Source organism: Oncorhynchus mykiss, chromosome 17, assembly GCF_057628025.1.
Source record: "Oncorhynchus mykiss isolate SJ-2025 chromosome 17, ASM5762802v1, whole genome shotgun sequence".
Classification (NCBI taxonomy): Eukaryota; Metazoa; Chordata; class Actinopteri; order Salmoniformes; family Salmonidae; genus Oncorhynchus; species Oncorhynchus mykiss.
In genome coordinates this window covers 28,418,316-28,444,105 of record NC_143038.1, presented here as the reverse complement: position 1 = coordinate 28,444,105, position 25,790 = coordinate 28,418,316, and the positions used below count along the sequence as shown (strand labels likewise).

General features: G+C 42.5%; 1 protein-coding gene across 2 annotated transcripts in view; it reads left to right on the top strand.

The window, feature by feature from the left end:
• LOC110493941 (thioredoxin reductase 1, cytoplasmic) overlaps window positions 1-24,223 on the top strand; it is a 71,899-nt gene extending 47,676 nt beyond the window's left edge. For both annotated transcript variants that reach the window (XM_090205171.1, XM_021568557.3), the window contains exons 9-16: window positions 659-884; window positions 1,387-1,479; window positions 1,748-1,824; window positions 19,680-19,836; window positions 20,206-20,313; window positions 21,835-21,930; window positions 22,293-22,427; window positions 22,978-24,223. In XM_090205171.1, the coding sequence (XP_090061297.1) occupies window positions 659-884; window positions 1,387-1,479; window positions 1,748-1,824; window positions 19,680-19,836; window positions 20,206-20,313; window positions 21,835-21,930; window positions 22,293-22,427; window positions 22,978-23,046 (961 nt within the window). In that variant the 3' untranslated portion in view covers window positions 23,047-24,223. The remainder of the gene's footprint in view (window positions 1-658; window positions 885-1,386; window positions 1,480-1,747; window positions 1,825-19,679; window positions 19,837-20,205; window positions 20,314-21,834; window positions 21,931-22,292; window positions 22,428-22,977) is intronic.
• Window positions 24,224-25,790: the final 1,567 nt, after the last annotated feature.

Here is a 25,790-nt window from a genome sequence, read left to right as displayed (position 1 = left end):
GGTTGGGAGAATGTAAATCGGGAGTTGCACGTTTTATGGTTTGTACAGTGTTTTATTAACTTTTTAAAACATAAAATCACTCATAAAAACAGCAGCTCTTTTCTGCCTTCCTTGACAGTCTCTCTCTCTGGTCATAGTTTTAAAAGTTCTAACATCTCACTTAGTATCAAACTTTGCCGTAGAAGCTGCAGGCACAGTGATTTTGAGCTATCCTAATCCGATTTGGCCAGCAATAGGTGCACTTGATTTAGCCCTCCGGGTCGGCCAGGTTTTATACCTTGAGACAAATGAAATGGTTCTAAATGGGAACAATTCGCTTACCTGGCATGGAGGGCAGCTGAATCAAGTGAACCTACCACAAACTGCGTGGGACAAATTTTAAACAAATAGGAGCACAAGGCTTTATTGCCAAACATTTCTGTAGAAATTCCAACAATCGACTAGGAATGCCTAGAAGATCAACCAGGCGATCACGATTGACTGGTTGGTGATCACTGGTCTAGTGAATGAATCTGATATTCCAGGTATTTCACATACTAATCGCAGAAAGACTGGGTGAATTGTGGCGTTTTTATACATTTTTAGTGCATTATGGGTTTAACGGAAGTGCACCCTACTATGGCTGATCTTCCCCTGTCTGTGGGTGTCTATGCTGCAGCGATGACCTGTTCTCGCTCCCCCACTGCCCCGGCAAGACCCTGGTGATCGGGGCATCCTACGTGGCACTGGAGTGCGGGGGTTTCCTTGCGGGCCTGGGCCTGGACGTGACGGTCATGGTACGCTCCATCTTGCTGAGGGGCTTCGACCAGGACATGGCCAACCGCGCCGGGGAACACATGGAAGAGCATGGTGTCAAGTTCCTCCGGAAGTACGTCCCAGTCAAGGTGAGCCAATGTGAGTTATCTACTACTAGACCTGGGTTCAAATAGTGTTTGAAGTCTTTCAAATACTATGACTGTTGCCTTAGCCTGGGTCAAATTTGCACTCATGGGACTTTTGTATTGGTTCCCATTGCAACAGTTAAGCTTAATCATGCACAGCTAGTATTTGAAATGATTTCAATAGTATGTGAACTCAGGTACTACTACTACACCCTTTGTATCTTTACTCTGCTGTTCAGGGCTTTCTTTATGGCCTTTTTATGGTTCGGAAATGCCTGGGCTAAATTGTTCTGTCATCAGGGAAGTTGTGTAATATTTCACTATTTATCGGAAGAGTCCTGTCATCAGATTAAGTCTAAAGTTCATGGATGTTAGTCTTTGAAGGTGAACTAAATTAAAAACCATGATCTTTCAGAGTGAAAGATGCCTTCAGTTCACCCGGCCTTGAGAATTTTGTAGCTAGATACACATTTTTTCCCCCCATACAATGAATTTTATATGTCAGGTGGAGGAGCTGGAGGCAGGCACTCCTGGGAGGCTGAAGGTGACAGCCAAGAGCACGGAGAGTGACGAGACCATCGAGGGAGAATACAACACTGTACGTACGCATTAAAGTCCCCTTAACCCCCAATAGCCAAAGTAAATCTGTGAAATGAAACCAATACTGTTACTTAAATCTGCGAACAAAGTGCTTTAACATATTGCATTAGGCATTATCAAACTCTGCATGATTGTCAGTCTTTGAGCCTTCACTATAAGATGTTTTGTCCAGGAAAATTGAGTCATTCTTGCTCTGAAGGGATGACGGGCTTTATTTTTTGGGTGAATGGTCCTTTTAACCCGGTGACTTCCTTGTCCTCCCTCAGGTGTTGATAGCCGTGGGGCGTGACGCGTGTACAGGCAAGATCGGCCTGGATCAAGCCGGAGTCAAAGTCAACCCCAAGTAAGTTTAACTTAGGGATAGGTGTCCCTTCAGACAGAACAGTGGTAAATCATTCAGCGTCGTGTGTCACGATCGCAGAAAGTTTAAATTCATGTTAATATAACTGCACTGTCCAATTTACAGTAGCTATTACTGAAAAAAAAATGCCATGCTATTAGTTGAGCTCCCAACAACAAAACACTTTTTTCACCATGTTAGGTTTGATCAATTCACCTCTGAAGGTGAAATGTGTACTTAAATCAGAGCAAGATTTCAGAATGTATCATCCGTAGGGTCCCAGAGATAACATCAAGTTTTGTTAGATAAAAGGTATTTTTCATTTCCTACAAATGTCCATATAAGCATGCACGATCAATATTGTATTTCCATTCATTAAATTTGCGAAGAAAGGAATCGGTGAAAATCTAACCCTAAATGTTGTTTCAACCAGTCAAATCACATTTCGATGTATTCCTCAAGAGATCCTAGAACGTAACCAGACTTCACTATATTATTAGGAGTGTAGTATATCCTATAGGACACCAAATTTGTTCAGAGAGCAACACCTTCATGGCACGCCGATGACGCGGGCGGTCTTCACATGATTGACTTTAACTTTGGAAAATAAGCACCAATCGGGGTCAAACAAAGCTAGCTAGATAGCCAATGAGCGGGGCTTTACGGGAGTATGCGGAAACCCAGTATCTGTCGCAAAATGTTGCTGCTAACCTTGTGCGACGTCAAGCCTTTCCTTTTGGACAAATATTTAAGAGTATGGAGAGTTATGAAAACGGGGTGTTTTGCAAATGTTGAACTTATAATATGGCTACTAATACTGGAAAAGCTAAATCAAAGCCCAAGTATACAGATTTGACGATATTCTTGCAGTCAAATTTAATTTGAATGTAAATGTTTCCTTCACGATTTGCCCAAATGTACCTGGGTGACGTCACACTAAATATCATGTAGTTTGCTCATACTTCAAATTATCCGTCTGAAACTTTGCACATACACTGCCATCTTGTGGACACCATCGCAATTACAACCAGTGATGGCTAGATGTAGGGACCTTCCTGTTGCATTTCAAAGATGGTGGTAGAAAACAACTGGTTGTTTTTTGTCTTTGTATTTTCTTCTACCAGATCTATTGTTATATTCTCCTACATTCCTTTCACATTTCCACAAACTTCAGTGTTTCCTTTCAAATGGTACCAAGAATATGCATATGCTTCGGGGGCTGAGCTACAGGCAGTTAGATTTGGGTATGTCATTTTAGGCAAAAAAACAAGTTTAAGTAAAAAAAAATCCTTACGTTAACTTTCCTTTTATTTTCTTCTATTCTCTCATTTCATTCATGCACCCTCGCGACTGTCACCAATGAGACGCAGACAAGGGTGTGTGTGCACACGCCTGTACCTTTAAGGCTCTCTACAGTCATGGTGATTCAGCACTATTGCCTCACCAGATGTGTGAGAACTGAACGGGAGGGGTTTTGTGGGGATAAGAGTTTTTGTGTTTGTGCTTTTTTGTGCTGTTACATTGGGACGTAACGGTATCTAAAAAAATCTCAAGCTTCTTTAAAATATTGTTAACCGGATTGATTGAGGAAGAAGTGTTTTCATGGGGTTTCTAACATGCAGTTCGGTAATGAATGGGTCAGCCCTACAGAGTGCTCTCTCGGCCAACGGGATTAAGCAAGCGCATGAGCCAGGCTTAGGAGTGAGTGTGCCTTAGTCAGTCATATGCCTCAGTCATATGACCTGGTCCCTAGCAGCATTTAAGGACATGAATGTGTAGTTCATACATGCATAATCTATGAGAAGAATGACTTTTTTACCTCAATTAGCTACGAAATCCGTAGTTTGAAAGTGACTGTTTACTGGAAGCTGTGCAGTGCCATTTTCCTTACATGTTCCCCCACATGGGCCAGCCCCCTAGCAATTCATGTTCCAGCCAATGAGGTTCAGCACCTCACAATTTGAGTGAAAACTAGACAGATACGCACACACAGCAGAGCGAGAGAGAGCAATGACGTGATTTTTATTTTTATTTATTTTTATTTTACCTTTATTTAACCAGGTAGGCAAGTTGAGAACAAGTTCTCATTTACAATTGAGACCTGGCCAAGATAAAGCAAAGCAGTTCGACAGATACAACGACACAGAGTTACACATGGAGTAAAACAAACATACAGTCAATAATACAGTATAAACAAGTCTATATACAATGTGAGCAAATGAGGTGAGAAGGGAGGTAAAGGCAAAAAAGACCATGGTGGCAAGGTAAATACAATATAGCAAGTAAAACACTGGAATGGTAGTTTTGCAATGGAAGAATGTGCAAAGTAGAAATAAAAAGAATGGGGTGCAAAGGAGCAAAATAAATAAATTAATTAAATACAGTTGGGAAAGAGTTAGTTGTTTGGGCTAAATTATAGGTGGGCTATGTACAGGTGCAGTAATCTGTGAGCTGCTCTGACAGTTGGTGTAACCTGTTAGAGCTCTAGGGGCGCTATTTCATTTTTGGATAAAAAACGTTCCCGTTTTAAGCGCGATATTTTGTCACGAAAAGATGCTCGACTATGCATATTCTTGACAGTTTTGGAAAGAAAACACTCTGAAGTTTCAGAATCTGCAAAGATTTTGTCTGTAAGTGCCCCAGAACTCATTCTACAGGCGAAACCAAGATGATGCATCACCCAGGAATTAGCAGAATTTCTGAAGCTCTGTTTTCCATTCTCTCCTTATATGGCTGTGATTGCGCAACGAATGAGCCTACACTTTCTGTCGTTCGCCCAAGGTCTTAGCAGCATTGTGACGTATTTGTAGGCATATCATTGGAAGATTGACCATAAGAGACTACATTTTCCAAGTGTCCGCCTGGTGTCCTGCGTCGAATTCGGTGCGCAATTGCCAGCTGCTTCTACTTTACCATTTGATTCAGGGGAGAAAGCATGTGTCCAAGAACGATGTATCAATGAAGAGATGTGAAAAACACCTTGATGATTGATTCTAAACAACGTTTGCCATGTTTTCAGTCGATATTATGGAGTTAATTTGGAAAAAAGTTCGCGTTTTGAGGACTGAATTTTCAGATTTTTTTTGGTAGCCAAATGTGATGTATAAAAGGAGCTATTTCTAATACACAAGGAATCTTTTTGGAAAAACTGAGCATCTGCTATCTAACTGAGAGTATCCTCATTGAAAACATCAGAAGTTCTTCAAAGGTAAATGATTTTATTTGAAGGCTTTTATGTTTTTGTTAATGTTGCGTGCTGGATGCTAACGCGAAATGCTAACTCTAGCTAGCTACTTTTACACAAATTATTGTTTTCCTATGGTTGAGAAGCATATTTTGAAAATCTGAGATGACAGTGTTGTTTACAAAAGGCTAAGCTTGAGAGATGGCATATTTATTTCATTTCATTTGCGATTTTCATAAATAGTTAACGTTGTGTTATGCTAATGAGCTTGCTGATAGATTTACACAATCCTGGATACAGGGGTTTTTTCATAGCTAAACGTGACGCAGAAAACGGAGCGATTTGTCCTAAACAAATAATCTTTCAGGAAAAACTGAACATTTGCTATCTGAGAGTCTCCTCATTGAAAACATCTGAAGTTCTTCAAAGGTAAATGATTTTATTTGAATGCTTTTCTGTTTTTTTGTGTAAATGTTGCCAGCTGAATGCTAATGCTAAATGCTACGTTAGCCATCAATACTGTTACACAAATGCTTGTTTTGCAATGGTTGAGAAGCATATTTTGAAAATCTGAGATGACAGTGTTGTTAACAAAAGGCTAAGCTTGAGAGCTAGCATATTTATTTCATTTCATTTGCGATTTTCATGAATAGTTAACGTTGCGTTATGGTAATGAGCTTGAGTCTGTATTCACGAACCCGGATCCGGGATGGGGAGATCAGAAAGGTTAAAGCTAGTGAGGGAGATAAGTGTTTCCAGTTTCAGAGATTTTTGTAGTTCGTTCCAGTCATTGGCAGCAGAGAACTGGAAAGAGAGGCGGCCAAAGAAAGAATTGGTTTTGGGGGTGACTAGAGCGATATACCTGCTGGAGCGTGTGCTACAGGTGGGAGATGCTATGGTGACCAGCGAGCTGAGATAAGGGGGGACTTTACCTAGCAGGGTCTTGTAGATGACATGGAGCCAGTGGGTTTGGCGACGAGTATGAAGCGAGGGCCAGCCAACGAGAGCGTACAGGTCGCAATGGTGGGTAGTATATGGGGCTTTGGTGACAAAACGAATTGCACTGTGATAGACTGCATCCAATTTGTTGAGTAGGGTATTGGAGGCTATTTTGTAAATGACATCGCCAAAGTCGAGGATTGGTAGGATGGTCAGTTTTACAAGGGTATGTTTGGCAGCATGAGTGAAGGATGCTTTGTTGTGAAATAGGAAGCCAATTCTAGATTTAACTTTGGATTGGAGATGTTTGATATGGGTCTGGAAGGAGAGTTTACAGTCTAACCAGACACCTAAGTATTTGTAGTTGTCCACGTATTCTAAGTCAGAGCCGTCCAGAGTATTAATGTTGGACAGGCGGGTAGGTGCAGGTAGCGATCGGTTGAAGAGCATGCATTTAGTTTTACTTGTATTTAAGAGCAATTGGAGGCCACGGAAGGAGAGTTGTATGGCATTGAAAGTGATGCACATATGTGACGTAGCACACAGATTTCGGTGACCACTTTTGGCTCGTGAGTGCTCCTTTCAGAACTACTGGCAAAAAAAATATACAAACGTAACGGAGAATCTCTTTAACATCATGGGGCTGACTGACACACAGCTTAAGGTGCACCAGGTTCGGCCTCTCGGTTGCACTACATGAGTGTAGCTTACCAGGCTGGCTAAAGCGACCCATGTCAGGTGGACTTTGAGTTTGGTGTCAACCAGACAAGTAGTTTACATGTGTATTTTTACATAGCTGTTACTGAGCATTTGTCCTTTGCCAAGATAATCCGTCCACATGACGGGTGTGGCATATCAAGAAGCTAATTCAACAGCATGATCAATTACACAGGTGCACCTTTTGCTGGGGACAATAAAAGGCCATTAAAAGGCCGTTTTGTCACACAACACAATGCCACCTCAAGTTGAAGGAGCGTGCAATTGGCATGACTTGGCTGACTGCAGGAATTTAATGTTAATTTCTCAACCATAAGCAGCCTCTGTTGTTTTTAGAGAATTTAACAGCAAGTCCAACAAGCCTCACAACCGCAGACAATGTGTAACCATGCCAGCCCAGGAACTCGACATCCGACTTCTTCAGCTGCAGGATCGCCTGGGACAAGCTACCCGGACAGCTGATGAAACTGTAGGTTTGTGCAGAAACTTTTCAATTGTACAAACTGTCAAACCGTCTCAGGGAAGCTCATCTGCATGCTCGTCGACCTCACCAGGGCCTTGACCTGACTGCAGTTCGTCGTCTTAATTGACTTCAGTGGGCAAATGCTCACCTTCGATGGCTACTGGCACGCTGAAGAAGTGTGCTCTTCGCGGATGAATCCCTGTACTGGGCAGACGGTGGCGTGTGGGCGAGACGTTTGCTGACGTCAAGATTGTGAACAGAGTACCCCATGGTGGAAGTGGTGTTATGGTATGGTCAGGCACAAGCTATGGACAACAAACAAAATAGCATTTTATCGATGGCAATTTAAATACTGTGACGACATCTGTGACATGATCCTGAGGCCAATTGTCGTGCCATTTCATCTGCCGCAATCATCCCATGTTTCTGCATGATAATGCACGGCCCCATGTCACAAGGATCTGTACACAATTCCTGGAAGCTGAAAATGTCCAAGTTCTTCCATGGCCTGCATACTAACCAGAAATGTCACCCATTGAGCATGCTTGGGATGCTCTGGATCGACGTGTACGACCGTGTGTTCCAGTTCCCTCCAATATCCAGCAACTTCGCATAGCCAATGAAAAGGACTGGGACAACATTCCAAAAGCCACAACTAGCAGCTTGATCAACTCTATGTGAAGGAGATGCGTCACGCAGCATAAGGGAAATATAGATCGTGGATGGTTTTCTGATCCACCTCCCTACTTTTTTTAAGGTACTGTGTCTGTGACCAACCGATGCATCTCTGTATTCCCAGTCATGTGAAATCCATAGATTAGGGCCTAATGCTTTTATTTAAATTGACTGACGTCTTCATTTGAACTGTAACTCAGTAATATCTTTGAAATTGTTGCATTTTTATACATTTTTGTTCAGTGTATATGCAGGCTGAGTCTCATTTGTGCTACATGACTGTCGTTGACGATGAATCATCCTCATCGTTGTTGAATACTTTGTCTCCGTTTTTGTGATGGCAAGATCTTAGCCCCACCCAGACAGTCAGTACCATTCTTCATGGCCACAACCTAGGGCTGGGCGCTATGCCCTATTTGACTATACCGGTAATGATGCATTGGTGCCAGTTGGTGTTTTTACTTCTATGACAATATTTTTGTTTGTTTGTTAAATGTGATATGCAACTCAGGCATGTGTAATGTCCGTTTTTATAGTTTAATCCGTTTTGCTTCTTGAGTAGTCTTCCTCTCCTCCTGCATGCCGCTTCCCAAAATGCCTTGCTCGCTGTCACTCAAGGAGAGAGTTTGTTGACCATTGATTCACGAGCACGTTCTTGCCGTTCACTCAGCATGGTCAGATGCCACAAGATGTTGGTGTGAGCATGTCAACATCTTGTTGCAGCTATCTGGCAGTTAATATGCTGCAGGGGCTGGGAGACTAGTCAGGATCGAGGGAAAGATGAACGGAGCAAAGTACAGAGATCCTTGAAGAGAACCTGCTCCAGACCTCTCAGGACCTCAGACTGGGGTGAAGGTTCACCTTCCAACAGGAAAACGACCCTAAGCACACAGCTAAGACAACCCAGGAGTGGCTTCGGGACAAGTCTCTGAATGTCCTTGAGGGGCCCAGCCAGAGGCTGGACTTGATCCCGATCTGACATCTCTTTCAACCTGACAGCTGGAGAGGATCTGCAGAGAAGAATGAGAGAAACTCCTCAAATATAAACTCTGAAAAAAAAGAAACTTCCCTTTTTCAGGACCCTGTCTTTCAACGATCATTTGTAAAAATCAAAATATCTTCACTGTAAAGGGTTTAAACACTGTTTCCCATGCTTGTTCAATTAACCAGTAAACAATTAATGAACATGCACCTGTGGAATGGTCGTTAAGACACTAACAGCTTATAGACGGTAGGCAATTAAGGTCACAGTTATGAGAACTTAGGACAATAAAGAGTCCTTTCTACTGACTCTGAAAAACACCAAAAGAAAGATGCCCAGGGTCCCTGCTCATCTGCATGTACGTGCCTTAGACATGCTGCAAGGAGGCATGAGGACTCCAGATGTGGCCAGGGCAATAAATTGCAATGTCTGTACTGTGAGATGCCTAAGACGGGGAGACAGGGCGGACAGCTGATTGTCCTCGCAGTGGCAGACCACCTGTAACAACACCTGCACAGGATCGATCCATCCGAACACCACACCTGCAGGACAGGTACAGGATGGCAACAACTGCCCGAGTTACAATCCCTCCATCAGTGCTCAGACTGTCAGCAATAGGCTGAGAGAGGCTGGACTGAGGGCTTGAAGGCCTGTTGTAAAGGCAGGTCCTCACCAGACATCACCGGCAACAATGTCGCCTATGGGCACAAACCCACCGTCACTGGACCAGACAGGACTCAAAAAAGTGCCCTTCACTGACAAGTCGCTGTTTTGTCTCACCAGGGGTGATGGTTTGATTCACGTTTATCGTCGAAGGAATGAGCATTACACCGAAGCCTGTATTCTGGAGCGGGATTCATTTGGAGGTGGAGGGTCCATCATGGTCTGGGGTGTTGTCACAGCATCATCGGACTGAGCTTGTTGTCATTGCAGGCAATCTTAACACTGTGTGTTACAGGGAAGACATCCTCCTCCCTCATATGGTACCCTTCCTGCAGGCTCATCCTGACATGACCCTCCAGCATGACAATGCCACCAGCCATACTGCTTGTTCTGTGCGTGATTTCCTGCAAGACAGGAATGTCAGTGTTCTGCCATGGCCAGCAAAGAGCCCAGATCTCAATCCCATTGAGCACGTGATAGGTGAGAATTGTCTGTTAATAACTTCTTGTGGCTAGCAAACCCGTATCCAGGAGCGTAATCATAGCCTCAAACGCATTAGCATAACGCAACTTTTCCTATTCATGAAAATCACAAATGAAATGAAATAAATATATTCAAATACGAACTTAGCCTTTTGTTAACAACACTGTGATCTCAGATTTTCAAAATATGCGTTACAGCCAACGCTAGACAAGTATTTGTGTAAGTTTAGCATGGCATAATGCTAGGCTCTGCTGGCAGCAGGACTTCAGATGCTTTCACTCAGGAGACTCCCAGTTAGATAGCAAATGTTCCTTTTATCCAAAATAATATTTTTGTGGGTGAAAAAGCTCCCGTTTGTTCATCAGTTTTGGCTGAGAAATCGACCGAAAAATACTTCAACTATAACGCCAAACTTTTTTCAACATTTGCTCCATAATATCGACAGAAACACGGCAAACGTTGTTTAGGATCCATCCTCAAAGTGTTTTTAACATATATATTCGATAATATATCCGTCAAGGCAATTGTTTTCTCATAAGAAGTGATTGGAAAAATGGCCATATATATAAGGAGTCATTGGCATGAGGCGGTTTCAAAAAATGCGGCACTTCCTGATTGGATTTTTATCTGGGTTTCGCCTGTAAAATCAGTTCTGTTGCACTCACAGACAATATCTTTGCAGTTTTGGAAACGTCAGTTTTTTTCTTTCCAAAGCTGTCAATTATATGCATAGTCGAGCATCTTTTCGTGACAAAATATCTTGTTTAAAACGGGAATGTTTTTTTATCCAAAAATTAAAATAGCGCCCCCTATATCCAACTGGTTAATTGAATGATTAGAATATTCCGCCCTGAAACACAATTGTATGGAATTGATTAGAATGTATAAAATCATAATCAATAAATGTGTAGTCCTAGTCAGAATTAGGGTAAAACAATGTCTTTATGGTATTTTAAACAGACTGTCTGAGCTTGGTGCCGTGTGCGTGTGTGTGTGTGTGTGTGTGTGTGTGCGCGCGTATGGCTGTGTGAATGTGTGGGCGTGAGAAGTCAGTATAAAATTAATTGTTTTGTATTCTTGACTTTAGAACGTTCCCGTGAATAAACATTTAACTTTGGTAGACTAGGCCTCTGTCTGTTTTCATTTCTATCAGTATCTTACAAATCCTGATATAGCAGACCTGAGTAATTACAATTAAATTGGGTTATGAACCTGGAGAACAAAATTCTCTTATTAGCACGTCTTGGACCTATTCGATCGGAGGGTGAGGGCTAGGCCCCCCCACCCCAGTTACACATGGAGTAAAACAAACATACAGTCAATAATACAGTATAAACAAGTCTATATACAATGTGAGCAAATGAGGTGAGAAGGGAGGTAAAGGCAAAAAAGACCATGGTGGCAAGGTAAATACAATATAGCAAGTAAAACACTGGAATGGTAGTTTTGCAATGGAAGAATGTGCAAAGTAGAAATAAAAAGAATGGGGTGCAAAGGAGCAAAATAAATAAATTAATTAAATACAGTTGGGAAAGAGTTAGTTGTTTGGGCTAAATTATAGGTGGGCTATGTACAGGTGCAGTAATCTGTGAGCTGCTCTGACAGTTGGTGTAACCTGTTAGAGCTCTAGGGGCGCTATTTCATTTTTGGATAAAAAACGTTCCCGTTTTAAGCGCGATATTTTGTCACGAAAAGATGCTCGACTATGCATATTCTTGACAGTTTTGGAAAGAAAACACTCTGAAGTTTCAGAATCTGCAAAGATTTTGTCTGTAAGTGCCCCAGAACTCATTCTACAGGCGAAACCAAGATGATGCATCACCCAGGAATTAGCAGAATTTCTGAAGCTCTGTTTTCCATTCTCTCCTTATATGGCTGTGATTGCGCAACGAATGAGCCTACACTTTCTGTCGTTCGCCCAAGGTCTTAGCAGCATTGTGACGTATTTGTAGGCATATCATTGGAAGATTGACCATAAGAGACTACATTTTCCAAGTGTCCGCCTGGTGTCCTGCGTCGAATTCGGTGCGCAATTGCCAGCTGCTTCTACTTTACCATTTGATTCAGGGGAGAAAGCATGTGTCCAAGAACGATGTATCAATGAAGAGATGTGAAAAACACCTTGATGATTGATTCTAAACAACGTTTGCCATGTTTTCAGTCGATATTATGGAGTTAATTTGGAAAAAAGTTCGCGTTTTGAGGACTGAATTTTCAGATTTTTTTTGGTAGCCAAATGTGATGTATAAAAGGAGCTATTTCTAATACACAAGGAATCTTTTTGGAAAAACTGAGCATCTGCTATCTAACTGAGAGTATCCTCATTGAAAACATCAGAAGTTCTTCAAAGGTAAATGATTTTATTTGAAGGCTTTTATGTTTTTGTTAATGTTGCGTGCTGGATGCTAACGCGAAATGCTAACTCTAGCTAGCTACTTTTACACAAATTATTGTTTTCCTATGGTTGAGAAGCATATTTTGAAAATCTGAGATGACAGTGTTGTTTACAAAAGGCTAAGCTTGAGAGATGGCATATTTATTTCATTTCATTTGCGATTTTCATAAATAGTTAACGTTGTGTTATGCTAATGAGCTTGCTGATAGATTTACACAATCCTGGATACAGGGGTTTTTTCATAGCTAAACGTGACGCAGAAAACGGAGCGATTTGTCCTAAACAAATAATCTTTCAGGAAAAACTGAACATTTGCTATCTGAGAGTCTCCTCATTGAAAACATCTGAAGTTCTTCAAAGGTAAATGATTTTATTTGAATGCTTTTCTGTTTTTTTGTGTAAATGTTGCCAGCTGAATGCTAATGCTAAATGCTACGTTAGCCATCAATACTGTTACACAAATGCTTGTTTTGCAATGGTTGAGAAGCATATTTTGAAAATCTGAGATGACAGTGTTGTTAACAAAAGGCTAAGCTTGAGAGCTAGCATATTTATTTCATTTCATTTGCGATTTTCATGAATAGTTAACGTTGCGTTATGGTAATGAGCTTGAGTCTGTATTCACGAACCCGGATCCGGGATGGGGAGATCAGAAAGGTTAAAGCTAGTGAGGGAGATAAGTGTTTCCAGTTTCAGAGATTTTTGTAGTTCGTTCCAGTCATTGGCAGCAGAGAACTGGAAAGAGAGGCGGCCAAAGAAAGAATTGGTTTTGGGGGTGACTAGAGCGATATACCTGCTGGAGCGTGTGCTACAGGTGGGAGATGCTATGGTGACCAGCGAGCTGAGATAAGGGGGGACTTTACCTAGCAGGGTCTTGTAGATGACATGGAGCCAGTGGGTTTGGCGACGAGTATGAAGCGAGGGCCAGCCAACGAGAGCGTACAGGTCGCAATGGTGGGTAGTATATGGGGCTTTGGTGACAAAACGAATTGCACTGTGATAGACTGCATCCAATTTGTTGAGTAGGGTATTGGAGGCTATTTTGTAAATGACATCGCCAAAGTCGAGGATTGGTAGGATGGTCAGTTTTACAAGGGTATGTTTGGCAGCATGAGTGAAGGATGCTTTGTTGTGAAATAGGAAGCCAATTCTAGATTTAACTTTGGATTGGAGATGTTTGATATGGGTCTGGAAGGAGAGTTTACAGTCTAACCAGACACCTAAGTATTTGTAGTTGTCCACGTATTCTAAGTCAGAGCCGTCCAGAGTATTAATGTTGGACAGGCGGGTAGGTGCAGGTAGCGATCGGTTGAAGAGCATGCATTTAGTTTTACTTGTATTTAAGAGCAATTGGAGGCCACGGAAGGAGAGTTGTATGGCATTGAAAGTGATGCACATATGTGACGTAGCACACAGATTTCGGTGACCACTTTTGGCTCGTGAGTGCTCCTTTCAGAACTACTGGCAAAAAAAATATACAAACGTAACGGAGAATCTCTTTAACATCATGGGGCTGACTGACACACAGCTTAAGGTGCACCAGGTTCGGCCTCTCGGTTGCACTACATGAGTGTAGCTTACCAGGCTGGCTAAAGCGACCCATGTCAGGTGGACTTTGAGTTTGGTGTCAACCAGACAAGTAGTTTACATGTGTATTTTTACATAGCTGTTACTGAGCATTTGTCCTTTGCCAAGATAATCCGTCCACATGACGGGTGTGGCATATCAAGAAGCTAATTCAACAGCATGATCAATTACACAGGTGCACCTTTTGCTGGGGACAATAAAAGGCCATTAAAAGGCCGTTTTGTCACACAACACAATGCCACCTCAAGTTGAAGGAGCGTGCAATTGGCATGACTTGGCTGACTGCAGGAATTTAATGTTAATTTCTCAACCATAAGCAGCCTCTGTTGTTTTTAGAGAATTTAACAGCAAGTCCAACAAGCCTCACAACCGCAGACAATGTGTAACCATGCCAGCCCAGGAACTCGACATCCGACTTCTTCAGCTGCAGGATCGCCTGGGACAAGCTACCCGGACAGCTGATGAAACTGTAGGTTTGTGCAGAAACTTTTCAATTGTACAAACTGTCAAACCGTCTCAGGGAAGCTCATCTGCATGCTCGTCGACCTCACCAGGGCCTTGACCTGACTGCAGTTCGTCGTCTTAATTGACTTCAGTGGGCAAATGCTCACCTTCGATGGCTACTGGCACGCTGAAGAAGTGTGCTCTTCGCGGATGAATCCCTGTACTGGGCAGACGGTGGCGTGTGGGCGAGACGTTTGCTGACGTCAAGATTGTGAACAGAGTACCCCATGGTGGAAGTGGTGTTATGGTATGGTCAGGCACAAGCTATGGACAACAAACAAAATAGCATTTTATCGATGGCAATTTAAATACTGTGACGACATCTGTGACATGATCCTGAGGCCAATTGTCGTGCCATTTCATCTGCCGCAATCATCCCATGTTTCTGCATGATAATGCACGGCCCCATGTCACAAGGATCTGTACACAATTCCTGGAAGCTGAAAATGTCCAAGTTCTTCCATGGCCTGCATACTAACCAGAAATGTCACCCATTGAGCATGCTTGGGATGCTCTGGATCGACGTGTACGACCGTGTGTTCCAGTTCCCTCCAATATCCAGCAACTTCGCATAGCCAATGAAAAGGACTGGGACAACATTCCAAAAGCCACAACTAGCAGCTTGATCAACTCTATGTGAAGGAGATGCGTCACGCAGCATAAGGGAAATATAGATCGTGGATGGTTTTCTGATCCACCTCCCTACTTTTTTTAAGGTACTGTGTCTGTGACCAACCGATGCATCTCTGTATTCCCAGTCATGTGAAATCCATAGATTAGGGCCTAATGCTTTTATTTAAATTGACTGACGTCTTCATTTGAACTGTAACTCAGTAATATCTTTGAAATTGTTGCATTTTTATACATTTTTGTTCAGTGTATATGCAGGCTGAGTCTCATTTGTGCTACATGACTGTCGTTGACGATGAATCATCCTCATCGTTGTTGAATACTTTGTCTCCGTTTTTGTGATGGCAAGATCTTAGCCCCACCCAGACAGTCAGTACCATTCTTCATGGCCACAACCTAGGGCTGGGCGCTATGCCCTATTTGACTATACCGGTAATGATGCATTGGTGCCAGTTGGTGTTTTTACTTCTATGACAATATTTTTGTTTGTTTGTTAAATGTGATATGCAACTCAGGCATGTGTAATGTCCGTTTTTATAGTTTAATCCGTTTTGCTTCTTGAGTAGTCTTCCTCTCCTCCTGCATGCCGCTTCCCAAAATGCCTTGCTCGCTGTCACTCAAGGAGAGAGTTTGTTGACCATTGATTCACGAGCACGTTCTTGCCGTTCACTCAGCATGGTCAGATGCCACAAGATGTTGGTGTGAGCATGTCAACATCTTGTTGCAGCTATCTGGCAGTTAATATGCTGCAGGGGCTGGGAGACTAGTCAGGATCGAGGGAAAGATGAACGGAGCAAAGTACAGAGATCCTTGAAGAGAACCTGCTCCAGACCTCTCAGGACCTCAGACTGGGGTGAAGGTTCACCTTCCAACAGGAAAACGACCCTAAGCACACAGCTAAGACAACCCAGGAGTGGCTTCGGGACAAGTCTCTGAATGTCCTTGAGGGGCCCAGCCAGAGGCTGGACTTGATCCCGATCTGACATCTCTTTCAACCTGACAGCTGGAGAGGATCTGCAGAGAAGAATGAGAGAAACTCCTCAAATATAAACTCTGAAAAAAAAGAAACTTCCCTTTTTCAGGACCCTGTCTTTCAACGATCATTTGTAAAAATCAAAATATCTTCACTGTAAAGGGTTTAAACACTGTTTCCCATGCTTGTTCAATTAACCAGTAAACAATTAATGAACATGCACCTGTGGAATGGTCGTTAAGACACTAACAGCTTATAGACGGTAGGCAATTAAGGTCACAGTTATGAGAACTTAGGACAATAAAGAGTCCTTTCTACTGACTCTGAAAAACACCAAAAGAAAGATGCCCAGGGTCCCTGCTCATCTGCATGTACGTGCCTTAGACATGCTGCAAGGAGGCATGAGGACTCCAGATGTGGCCAGGGCAATAAATTGCAATGTCTGTACTGTGAGATGCCTAAGACGGGGAGACAGGGCGGACAGCTGATTGTCCTCGCAGTGGCAGACCACCTGTAACAACACCTGCACAGGATCGATCCATCCGAACACCACACCTGCAGGACAGGTACAGGATGGCAACAACTGCCCGAGTTACAATCCCTCCATCAGTGCTCAGACTGTCAGCAATAGGCTGAGAGAGGCTGGACTGAGGGCTTGAAGGCCTGTTGTAAAGGCAGGTCCTCACCAGACATCACCGGCAACAATGTCGCCTATGGGCACAAACCCACCGTCACTGGACCAGACAGGACTCAAAAAAGTGCCCTTCACTGACAAGTCGCTGTTTTGTCTCACCAGGGGTGATGGTTTGATTCACGTTTATCGTCGAAGGAATGAGCATTACACCGAAGCCTGTATTCTGGAGCGGGATTCATTTGGAGGTGGAGGGTCCATCATGGTCTGGGGTGTTGTCACAGCATCATCGGACTGAGCTTGTTGTCATTGCAGGCAATCTTAACACTGTGTGTTACAGGGAAGACATCCTCCTCCCTCATATGGTACCCTTCCTGCAGGCTCATCCTGACATGACCCTCCAGCATGACAATGCCACCAGCCATACTGCTTGTTCTGTGCGTGATTTCCTGCAAGACAGGAATGTCAGTGTTCTGCCATGGCCAGCAAAGAGCCCAGATCTCAATCCCATTGAGCACGTGATAGGTGAGAATTGTCTGTTAATAACTTCTTGTGGCTAGCAAACCCGTATCCAGGAGCGTAATCATAGCCTCAAACGCATTAGCATAACGCAACTTTTCCTATTCATGAAAATCACAAATGAAATGAAATAAATATATTCAAATACGAACTTAGCCTTTTGTTAACAACACTGTGATCTCAGATTTTCAAAATATGCGTTACAGCCAACGCTAGACAAGTATTTGTGTAAGTTTAGCATGGCATAATGCTAGGCTCTGCTGGCAGCAGGACTTCAGATGCTTTCACTCAGGAGACTCCCAGTTAGATAGCAAATGTTCCTTTTATCCAAAATAATATTTTTGTGGGTGAAAAAGCTCCCGTTTGTTCATCAGTTTTGGCTGAGAAATCGACCGAAAAATACTTCAACTATAACGCCAAACTTTTTTCAACATTTGCTCCATAATATCGACAGAAACACGGCAAACGTTGTTTAGGATCCATCCTCAAAGTGTTTTTAACATATATATTCGATAATATATCCGTCAAGGCAATTGTTTTCTCATAAGAAGTGATTGGAAAAATGGCCATATATATAAGGAGTCATTGGCATGAGGCGGTTTCAAAAAATGCGGCACTTCCTGATTGGATTTTTATCTGGGTTTCGCCTGTAAAATCAGTTCTGTTGCACTCACAGACAATATCTTTGCAGTTTTGGAAACGTCAGTTTTTTTCTTTCCAAAGCTGTCAATTATATGCATAGTCGAGCATCTTTTCGTGACAAAATATCTTGTTTAAAACGGGAATGTTTTTTTATCCAAAAATTAAAATAGCGCCCCCTATATCCAACTGGTTAATTGAATGATTAGAATATTCCGCCCTGAAACACAATTGTATGGAATTGATTAGAATGTATAAAATCATAATCAATAAATGTGTAGTCCTAGTCAGAATTAGGGTAAAACAATGTCTTTATGGTATTTTAAACAGACTGTCTGAGCTTGGTGCCGTGTGCGTGTGTGTGTGTGTGTGTGTGTGTGTGTGCGCGCGTATGGCTGTGTGAATGTGTGGGCGTGAGAAGTCAGTATAAAATTAATTGTTTTGTATTCTTGACTTTAGAACGTTCCCGTGAATAAACATTTAACTTTGGTAGACTAGGCCTCTGTCTGTTTTCATTTCTATCAGTATCTTACAAATCCTGATATAGCAGACCTGAGTAATTACAATTAAATTGGGTTATGAACCTGGAGAACAAAATTCTCTTATTAGCACGTCTTGGACCTATTCGATCGGAGGGTGAGGGCTAGGCCCCCCCACCCCAGAGATGTCCGGGAACTTGCAGGTGCTTTGGTGGAAGAGTGGGGTAACATCTCACAGCAAGAACTGGAAAATCTGGTGCAGTCCACGAGGAGATGCACTGCAGTACTTAATGCAGCTGGTGGCCACACCAGATACTGTGACTTTTGATTTTGACCCCCCCTTTTGTTCAGGGACACATTATTCCATTTCTGTTAGTCACATGTCAGTGGAACTTATTCAGTTTGTCTCAGTTGTTGAATCTTGTTCTGTTCATGCAAATATTTAAATACTTTAAGTTTGCTGAAAATTAACACCGTTGACCGTGTGAGGACGTTTCTCTTTCTTTTGCTGAGTTTAGGTGTGCCAAGCTTGTAAACTCATATCCAAGAATACGCAAGGCTGTAATCGCTGCCAAAGGTGCTTCAACAAAGTACTGAGTAAAGGGTCTGAATAGTTATCTAAATGTGATATTTTATTTTATTATACAGTTGCACACATTTCTAAACTTATTTATGCTTTGTCATGGGGTATTGTGTGTAGATTGGGGGGGGGGGGGGTAAATTTAATCAATTTTAGAATAAGGCTGTAACGTAACATAATGTGGAAAAAGTCTAGGTCTGAATTCTTTCCGAATGCACTGTATATGGTATTTTCTTTACTTAAATAATGCACCATTAAAAAGTGTGACCCAAACACCCTCTTATTGGTTTACCCTCAATCACGGAACCGTGGTGTTCTTTACATAGATATTTCTCAACCGGGAAACACACAACCACTCTTTTGTCAACATCCTATCCTACATTACATAATTCTTTCACATCACACTGAGAATGTCTGTCGCAAGATCTGATTCTTTCATTTGCGAACATTTTCACCGACTAGTCTTCGCTTAATGTAGAATGCACGTTGGGAATGATAAAATATTTACTTTGTTTGTATTCCACTTAATTGTCAAGTGGGATTTATTGACCAAATTCTGTACTTGTTGGACCTTTCACTTTACTCTGTTCTCCAATGAGTTCCTATGATGCCCTAAACATTTTTCAATCCGTCCACTGGATAATAAAGGTCAAATAGATTGGTGCGTATGTGTTCTGCAAACTGTTCTTATACATGTATGTGTAATAAGCCTTCACCAGGGATCTGCAACTTGTGGCTCCGTGGGGATCTATAATAGTCAAATGGGAGTCGCCAGTCATTTTACCCTAGCTAAGCTTCCACTCTTCCTCCCCCAGGAACGGTAAGGTTCCGGTGAACGACGAGGAACAGACCAACGTGCCGCACATCTACGCCATCGGAGACATCCTGGAGGGCAAGTGGGAGCTGACACCCGTGGCCATCCAGGCCGGAAAGCTGCTGGCACGCCGGCTGTACGCGGGAGCCTCCCTCAAGGTAATTATTGGACAGCGGGCCTTGATTCACCCCCTGGGAGTTAACATGCTTTTCTATTGATAGACAGTGGCAGTTTGTCAGTGTAACTCTTCTCTCTGTTGTCCCTCTGCTTTTAATAAGATTGGCTTTTGTTGCTTTCAAGTTCAAATCTTAAATGTTGGCCCTCGTTGATGTTATATGGTGGGGCCTTTGCTCTCTACCTAAAATGTAAAAACGAGGAGAAACCATGTAAAAATGTTCCCTAGCTTCTATCGTCATACTGTAGTCTGTATATTCTGTCTGGTGAACCTCCAATGTGACTCCACCTGGTAAAGACTGTAAATTGTCATGTCTTGTTTATTATTAACTGTGGTTGAATGTTGTGTGCAGTGTGACTACGTAAACGTTCCCACCACTGTGTTCACCCCTCTGGAGTATGGCGCCTGTGGGCATTCTGAGGAGAAAGCTATTGAGCTGTACGGCCAAGACAACTTGGAGGTAGCTGCTGACGCAACACACAGACTCACACAGACACAGAGCCCACTTCCAGCCTAGTGGTACCACAGCCACATCACACACTTCCTTGCACTGAATGTTACAGACCAAAATCAACTGACATTTAGGCTCTGCTCCAATCTCCAATATGCATTGTAGCATACCAATTTAAATGTGGATATTGACTCGCCAGCTATTAAACGGTGATACCGATCGTATACACTCAGTGGTCAGTTTATTAGGTACACCACCCCGTTCACAAATGGTTCGCTCCTACAGAGTGACTCATTCAGTTACTGTTCGATTGAATGTTAGAATGGGCAAAACTAGTGACCTAAGCGACTTTGAGCATGGTTGAGAGTTGTCACGCGCACCGGTTACAGTATCTCAGAAACTGACGTGTCCTGGGCTTCTCACGCACAGGAGCGTGACAAACAAAACCACAACATCCAGTCAGCAGCAGTCCTGTGGGCGAAAACAACACATTGATAAGAGGTCGAAGGAGAATGGCAAGAATCGTGCAAGCTAACGGGCGGGCCACAAACAGGCAAGTAATGGCGTGCAGAACGGAATCTCGGACCACACAACTCGGTCGATCCTTGTCACGATCCTTGATCCGTCGATCCTTGTCTATTGGCGGCAGACACCCACACTGGGTTCCACCGCTGTCAGCTAAAAACAAGAAGCGGCTCCAGTGGTCATGCTTTCACCAACACTGGACAATTGAGAGGTGGACCAACTTTACCTGGTCCGATGAATCCTGGTTCCGTCATGCTAATGGCTGAGTCACGATTTGGCATAAGCAGCATGAGTCCGTAGCCCCAGCGTCAAATGTATAGGCTGGTGGCTGTGGTGTCATGTTGTGGGGAATGTTTTCCTGGCACAGGTCCCTTGATACCAATTGAGCAACATTTCCATGCCCTGAAATTCCTGTTCTGGAAGCAATGGGGGGTCCGACCAGTACTAGATGGGTGTACCTTATAAAATGTCCACTGACTGTATAATACTATCATATATGTGTATATATATGAATTATGCGGCTAACGTATCACAGTTTAATGTTGTAGTGTTAGTGTTTCTGCAATAAAGAACTTTACATTTTGTGTTGAAATGGATCCCACTGCTGACACCGTACTGTAACATGCTGTTAGAATGACAAAAAAAAACAAAGTTCAATACCGGTAATACTGTTATAAATGGGGCCCTGTGTTTTGTGCAATCATGTGACCTAGCAGGATTTGATCCTGTATTTTAAGCCTTATCCAGACATGAGATTTGCCCATTAAATGAAATGTATTGTCTGAGGATGGTGCTGGACCATCTGGCATAAAAAGAAAAGGTGCTGAATTTAATTTTTTTTTAAATAATGGTTCAATAAAATAAACATGTCACTCGCTTGCACAGAACACAGGGCCCTAGTTATAACACCACACTCTAGAAACATACATGCATGACACTTTTAATGCAAGTTATTCTGCCCTTTCTGTACGTGTGTGTATTTAATGTGTGTCCTTAACTGTGTAGGTGTACCACAGTCTCTTCTGGCCTCTGGAGTTCACTGTCCCCAACAGGGACAACAACAAGTGCTACTCCAAGATCATCTGCAATAAACTGGACAATGTAGGAACCCTCCCCTCTCCTAACTCACCTGACTACCTGTTTGATTCATGGACACTGCAATTGTCACTTTTGCTGTGTAGAGTTCAAAAATTCTCACATTGAAAACTTCCAGGAAACCCGAAAAATGATTTTGTTGGAGGAACAAAAATCTTCCACCCTTGTCTCTGGTCAAGACGCTATGTGAACACTGTCACTTTTGACTATGTTTCTGAAAGCTGTTCTAGAATAAGTGGACACTCATATCGAATTCAATAGCCATATTGAAGAAGAATGCAAGTTCCGATATGCAGGGTCTGGCTAACATAACAAACTAGTAGATTACCTATACACTTGATCTATCAGAAACATCACTCTCTCTGCAGGACCGTGTGATCGGGTTCCACTACCTGGGGCCCAACGCTGGCGAGGTGACGCAGGGCTATGGCGCGGCCATGAAGTGCGGACTGACTAAAGAGCAGCTGGACAACACCATCGGCATCCACCCCACCTGCGCTGAGGTAAGACTGATCGCACACCAGCTGAAGGCCGCGTTTTCATTCGACTTGCTCCCCCATTTTCGCCCCCTTTTTCTTTCCTCCTTGGATTGGGTGTAGACAGGATGTGCGCCCTCTATCCATCTCCATCTTTCCCATGAATCACTTCTATGACTGCTTTTGATAGACATAAAAAAACAACATGTGAATGTATAACATGCAAGTCCCTCCACGGTGCAAAAAAGTAACTTGCAGAGTGTTTTCTGATTTGCCTGAGTCGATCTGGCAGTAAGCCACAACCAGGTTATTCGACCTTAGAACCTATCAAATCAAGAATTGAATTGTTAACTAAAGGCTGGAAAACTAACTACTGCAACAGCTGACAGTTAGTGCCACAGGTTACTATTGCCATTACGTTCAAGGCTAATGTTATCACAGTATTTTGTTGCAAGTGTATCTATCTCTATGGTTGTAGCTTTAATCGGTTGCTTTTGCCCAGTTGTTTTTACATTTGTGAACGAGCCGCAGCACCACACCACAGAGATCAACGGTCGTTCTGCTTCTTCTCTTCCAGATCTTCACCACCATGGAGGTGACCAAGAGCTCGGGCGGTGACATCACCCAGGCGGGCTGCTGAGGTTAAACCCTGCTCGTTTAGCAGGCTGTCCCGTTCTTCATCTTAGATATCTCCATCTCACCCTCCCTCTCACCTTGTATCTCTGTGCCAACCTGGCTGCCACTCAAATTCTACATCCAAGACCAATCTCTTCTCAGGAAAAAACAATGAGGTGATTAGAAACCAGGGTAACGGGGTCTGAATGAATAAAACCACTCATTTTGGGATTAGAGGTGGATGTCTCACTGTCTGAAAGGTTGAGCCAAAAGATGCACTGAGGTGGCCTGTAGCGTGGACATACAAGGTGAGATGAGGTGAGTTACGATCTATGGGATAGCCTACTAGACAGCGGGGTTACTCTGCTGCTTTTACAAGGTGCCACTTGTGTGTCTTGCTCAGAGGTGCACCACCCCTCTAGGGATGTGTGAGTGCTGTTTGACGTCCTGGCCCTTAACCCAGTCGCTGCGGTGGGCTAGGACCGATGTCCCTCTGTGTCCAAAGGCACATGAGGTGAACCGAACCCTTCGTCCAACTCCCCAACTTAAACACATTTTACACACGCATGCATACACTCACGTAAGATATTGTTACTTTTGTCATCACGTCTCTTCTGTCAAGCCATCAACATTCTTGGCAGAAGTGTACTGTCAAATATCTCGTATGAAGAAGAAAAAATAATTGAGGTTAATTAATGTGGGGGGGGGGGGCAAAGTATATGTTTGTTTTTAATCTGCTTTTCTCATGGTATCGACCTTTCTCCACATCAAGGTCGTTAGCCTTAGATTAAAGATGCCTCCCAGTTCCAATTTTTACCAAAGTGTTACCCAAAAAGGTGACGGAAGTCAAGAGAAAGCCTCCGACATTCAAAGCTCTGCTGCTTCAGGAAACACTTTCTGTTAGGACTTCCCAGGAATGAATACATAAAACTCGAATTGTACTGAATGTTAAAAATAAATACATCTCAAGTTTATAGTGGAGAATTAAACAAATGCTTCTTTGTATCAGTTTGCTGTTTCGTTTGCCTCTGCATTATTTGTGTATTTAAGATGTAGCCTATCTGTTAGAGGAATTTATTTACTCTTAAAATACTGTCATGTTGTTGAGCAGTGACACTGGTCAAATTGTATAAATGACTGCTTCACTGGTATCACCTTTGTAGATTATCTTTTGTAGACAAATAAAAGTTATGTCAACATGCAAGCTACCATCTTGGCTGTTCGTTTGCTGTCTCAAAGTTAAATAGATTATTATTTTTTTGCTTCTATCATGAAGCGATCTGTTCCGTGTGGTTGCCTACGTGGGGTTAGTGGTTGGCGTAATCTTGTGCATGCAAGAATGCCAGGTTTACAGGAAAGTACTGAAGGACGTGGGGTGATTAGGTTTCCTTAGCAACCTGCAAAGATACGTAGTCGGGTGTAGTCTTCAGTCTGTGGTGTCGTTTCCTTCTTACTGGAAAGGGCCAGCAGTGTAGCCTACACCGTGATCCGCTTGTGTCATCTTGCCAAGTGTGACTGACATTGGAGCTGGGACATTACTTGCATATCAAACATTATTATTAGTACAAGTGTATTGGTAAAGGGAAAGATATGTTGGCTATTTGTCAAGGCAATTTGTTCTTCAACCTATATTATTGAACCTGTAAGTTTCTAAAGTTTTTAATTATAACTGAGGGAGGATTTAAGGAAAAAACGACTCGATTTCACATTGTTTGCTGAGATCCCTCTTTCCATACACGTGGGCGTGCTGTTTAATAGTGATGATCATTATTGGATTATTTTAATTATCTTCATTCATCGGTACAGTGGATCAAGCCAGTCTGTTGAAGTGGCCACCCAACATCCAAAAAGGGACGTTTTGAAACATTTTAAAATGGGGTGTTTCCTTTTCATTTTGTGTATTTTTATTTCTATGGGTCTATTCAGCCAGCCAAGTGGCGGTTATGATCAAAAGAACCTAGACTGGTGTGACGCGCTTGTTTGTTTTAGTGGTTCCGTCCTACGCTTAGCTGTATGAACGTTGTCACCTGCACACGCTGCCATGACAACTGGCCTTTGTGAATTTTAATCTACTTTAGTCCTACAGTTTTAATTGAAACTCAATCTACCAGCAATATGATTAAATTAATCTGTTTGTCATTCAGATGAGAGATTTGTAAACATAAGTAGTTTTTTGGGCTATCTGTACTTTACTAGTTTATATATTTTGGACAACTTTTATTTCAAAACATTCCTAAAGAAAATAATATATTTTTTACTCCATACATTTCCCTGACACCCAAAAGTACTCTTTTTTTTTTAAACATTTTGAATGTTTAGCAGGACAGGAAAATGGTCCAATTCACACACTTATCAAGATAACATCTGGTCATCCCTACTGCTTCTGATATTGCGGACTCACTAAACACTTGTTTGTAAATGATGTGTGAGTGTTGGAGTGTGCACTTGGCTATCTGTAAATGAAAAAAACTAATTGTGCCGTCTGGTTTGCTTAATATAAGGAATTTTAAATGATTTATACTTAAGTGCATTTAAAACCAAATCCTTTTATCCTTTTACTCATAGTATTTACCTGGGTGACTCACTTTTACTTGAGTCATTTTCTATTAAGGTATCTTTTTACTTTTACTCAAGTATGACAATTGGGTACTTTTTCCCACCAATGTCCGAAGCTCTAGCCCTCTGTTAGTCAACCTTTTCCCTGAGTGTGTTCAGGGTGATACCTGAGTAATTCAAGGCATAAGACAAGTTATTAGAAATGTGTGACAACGAACA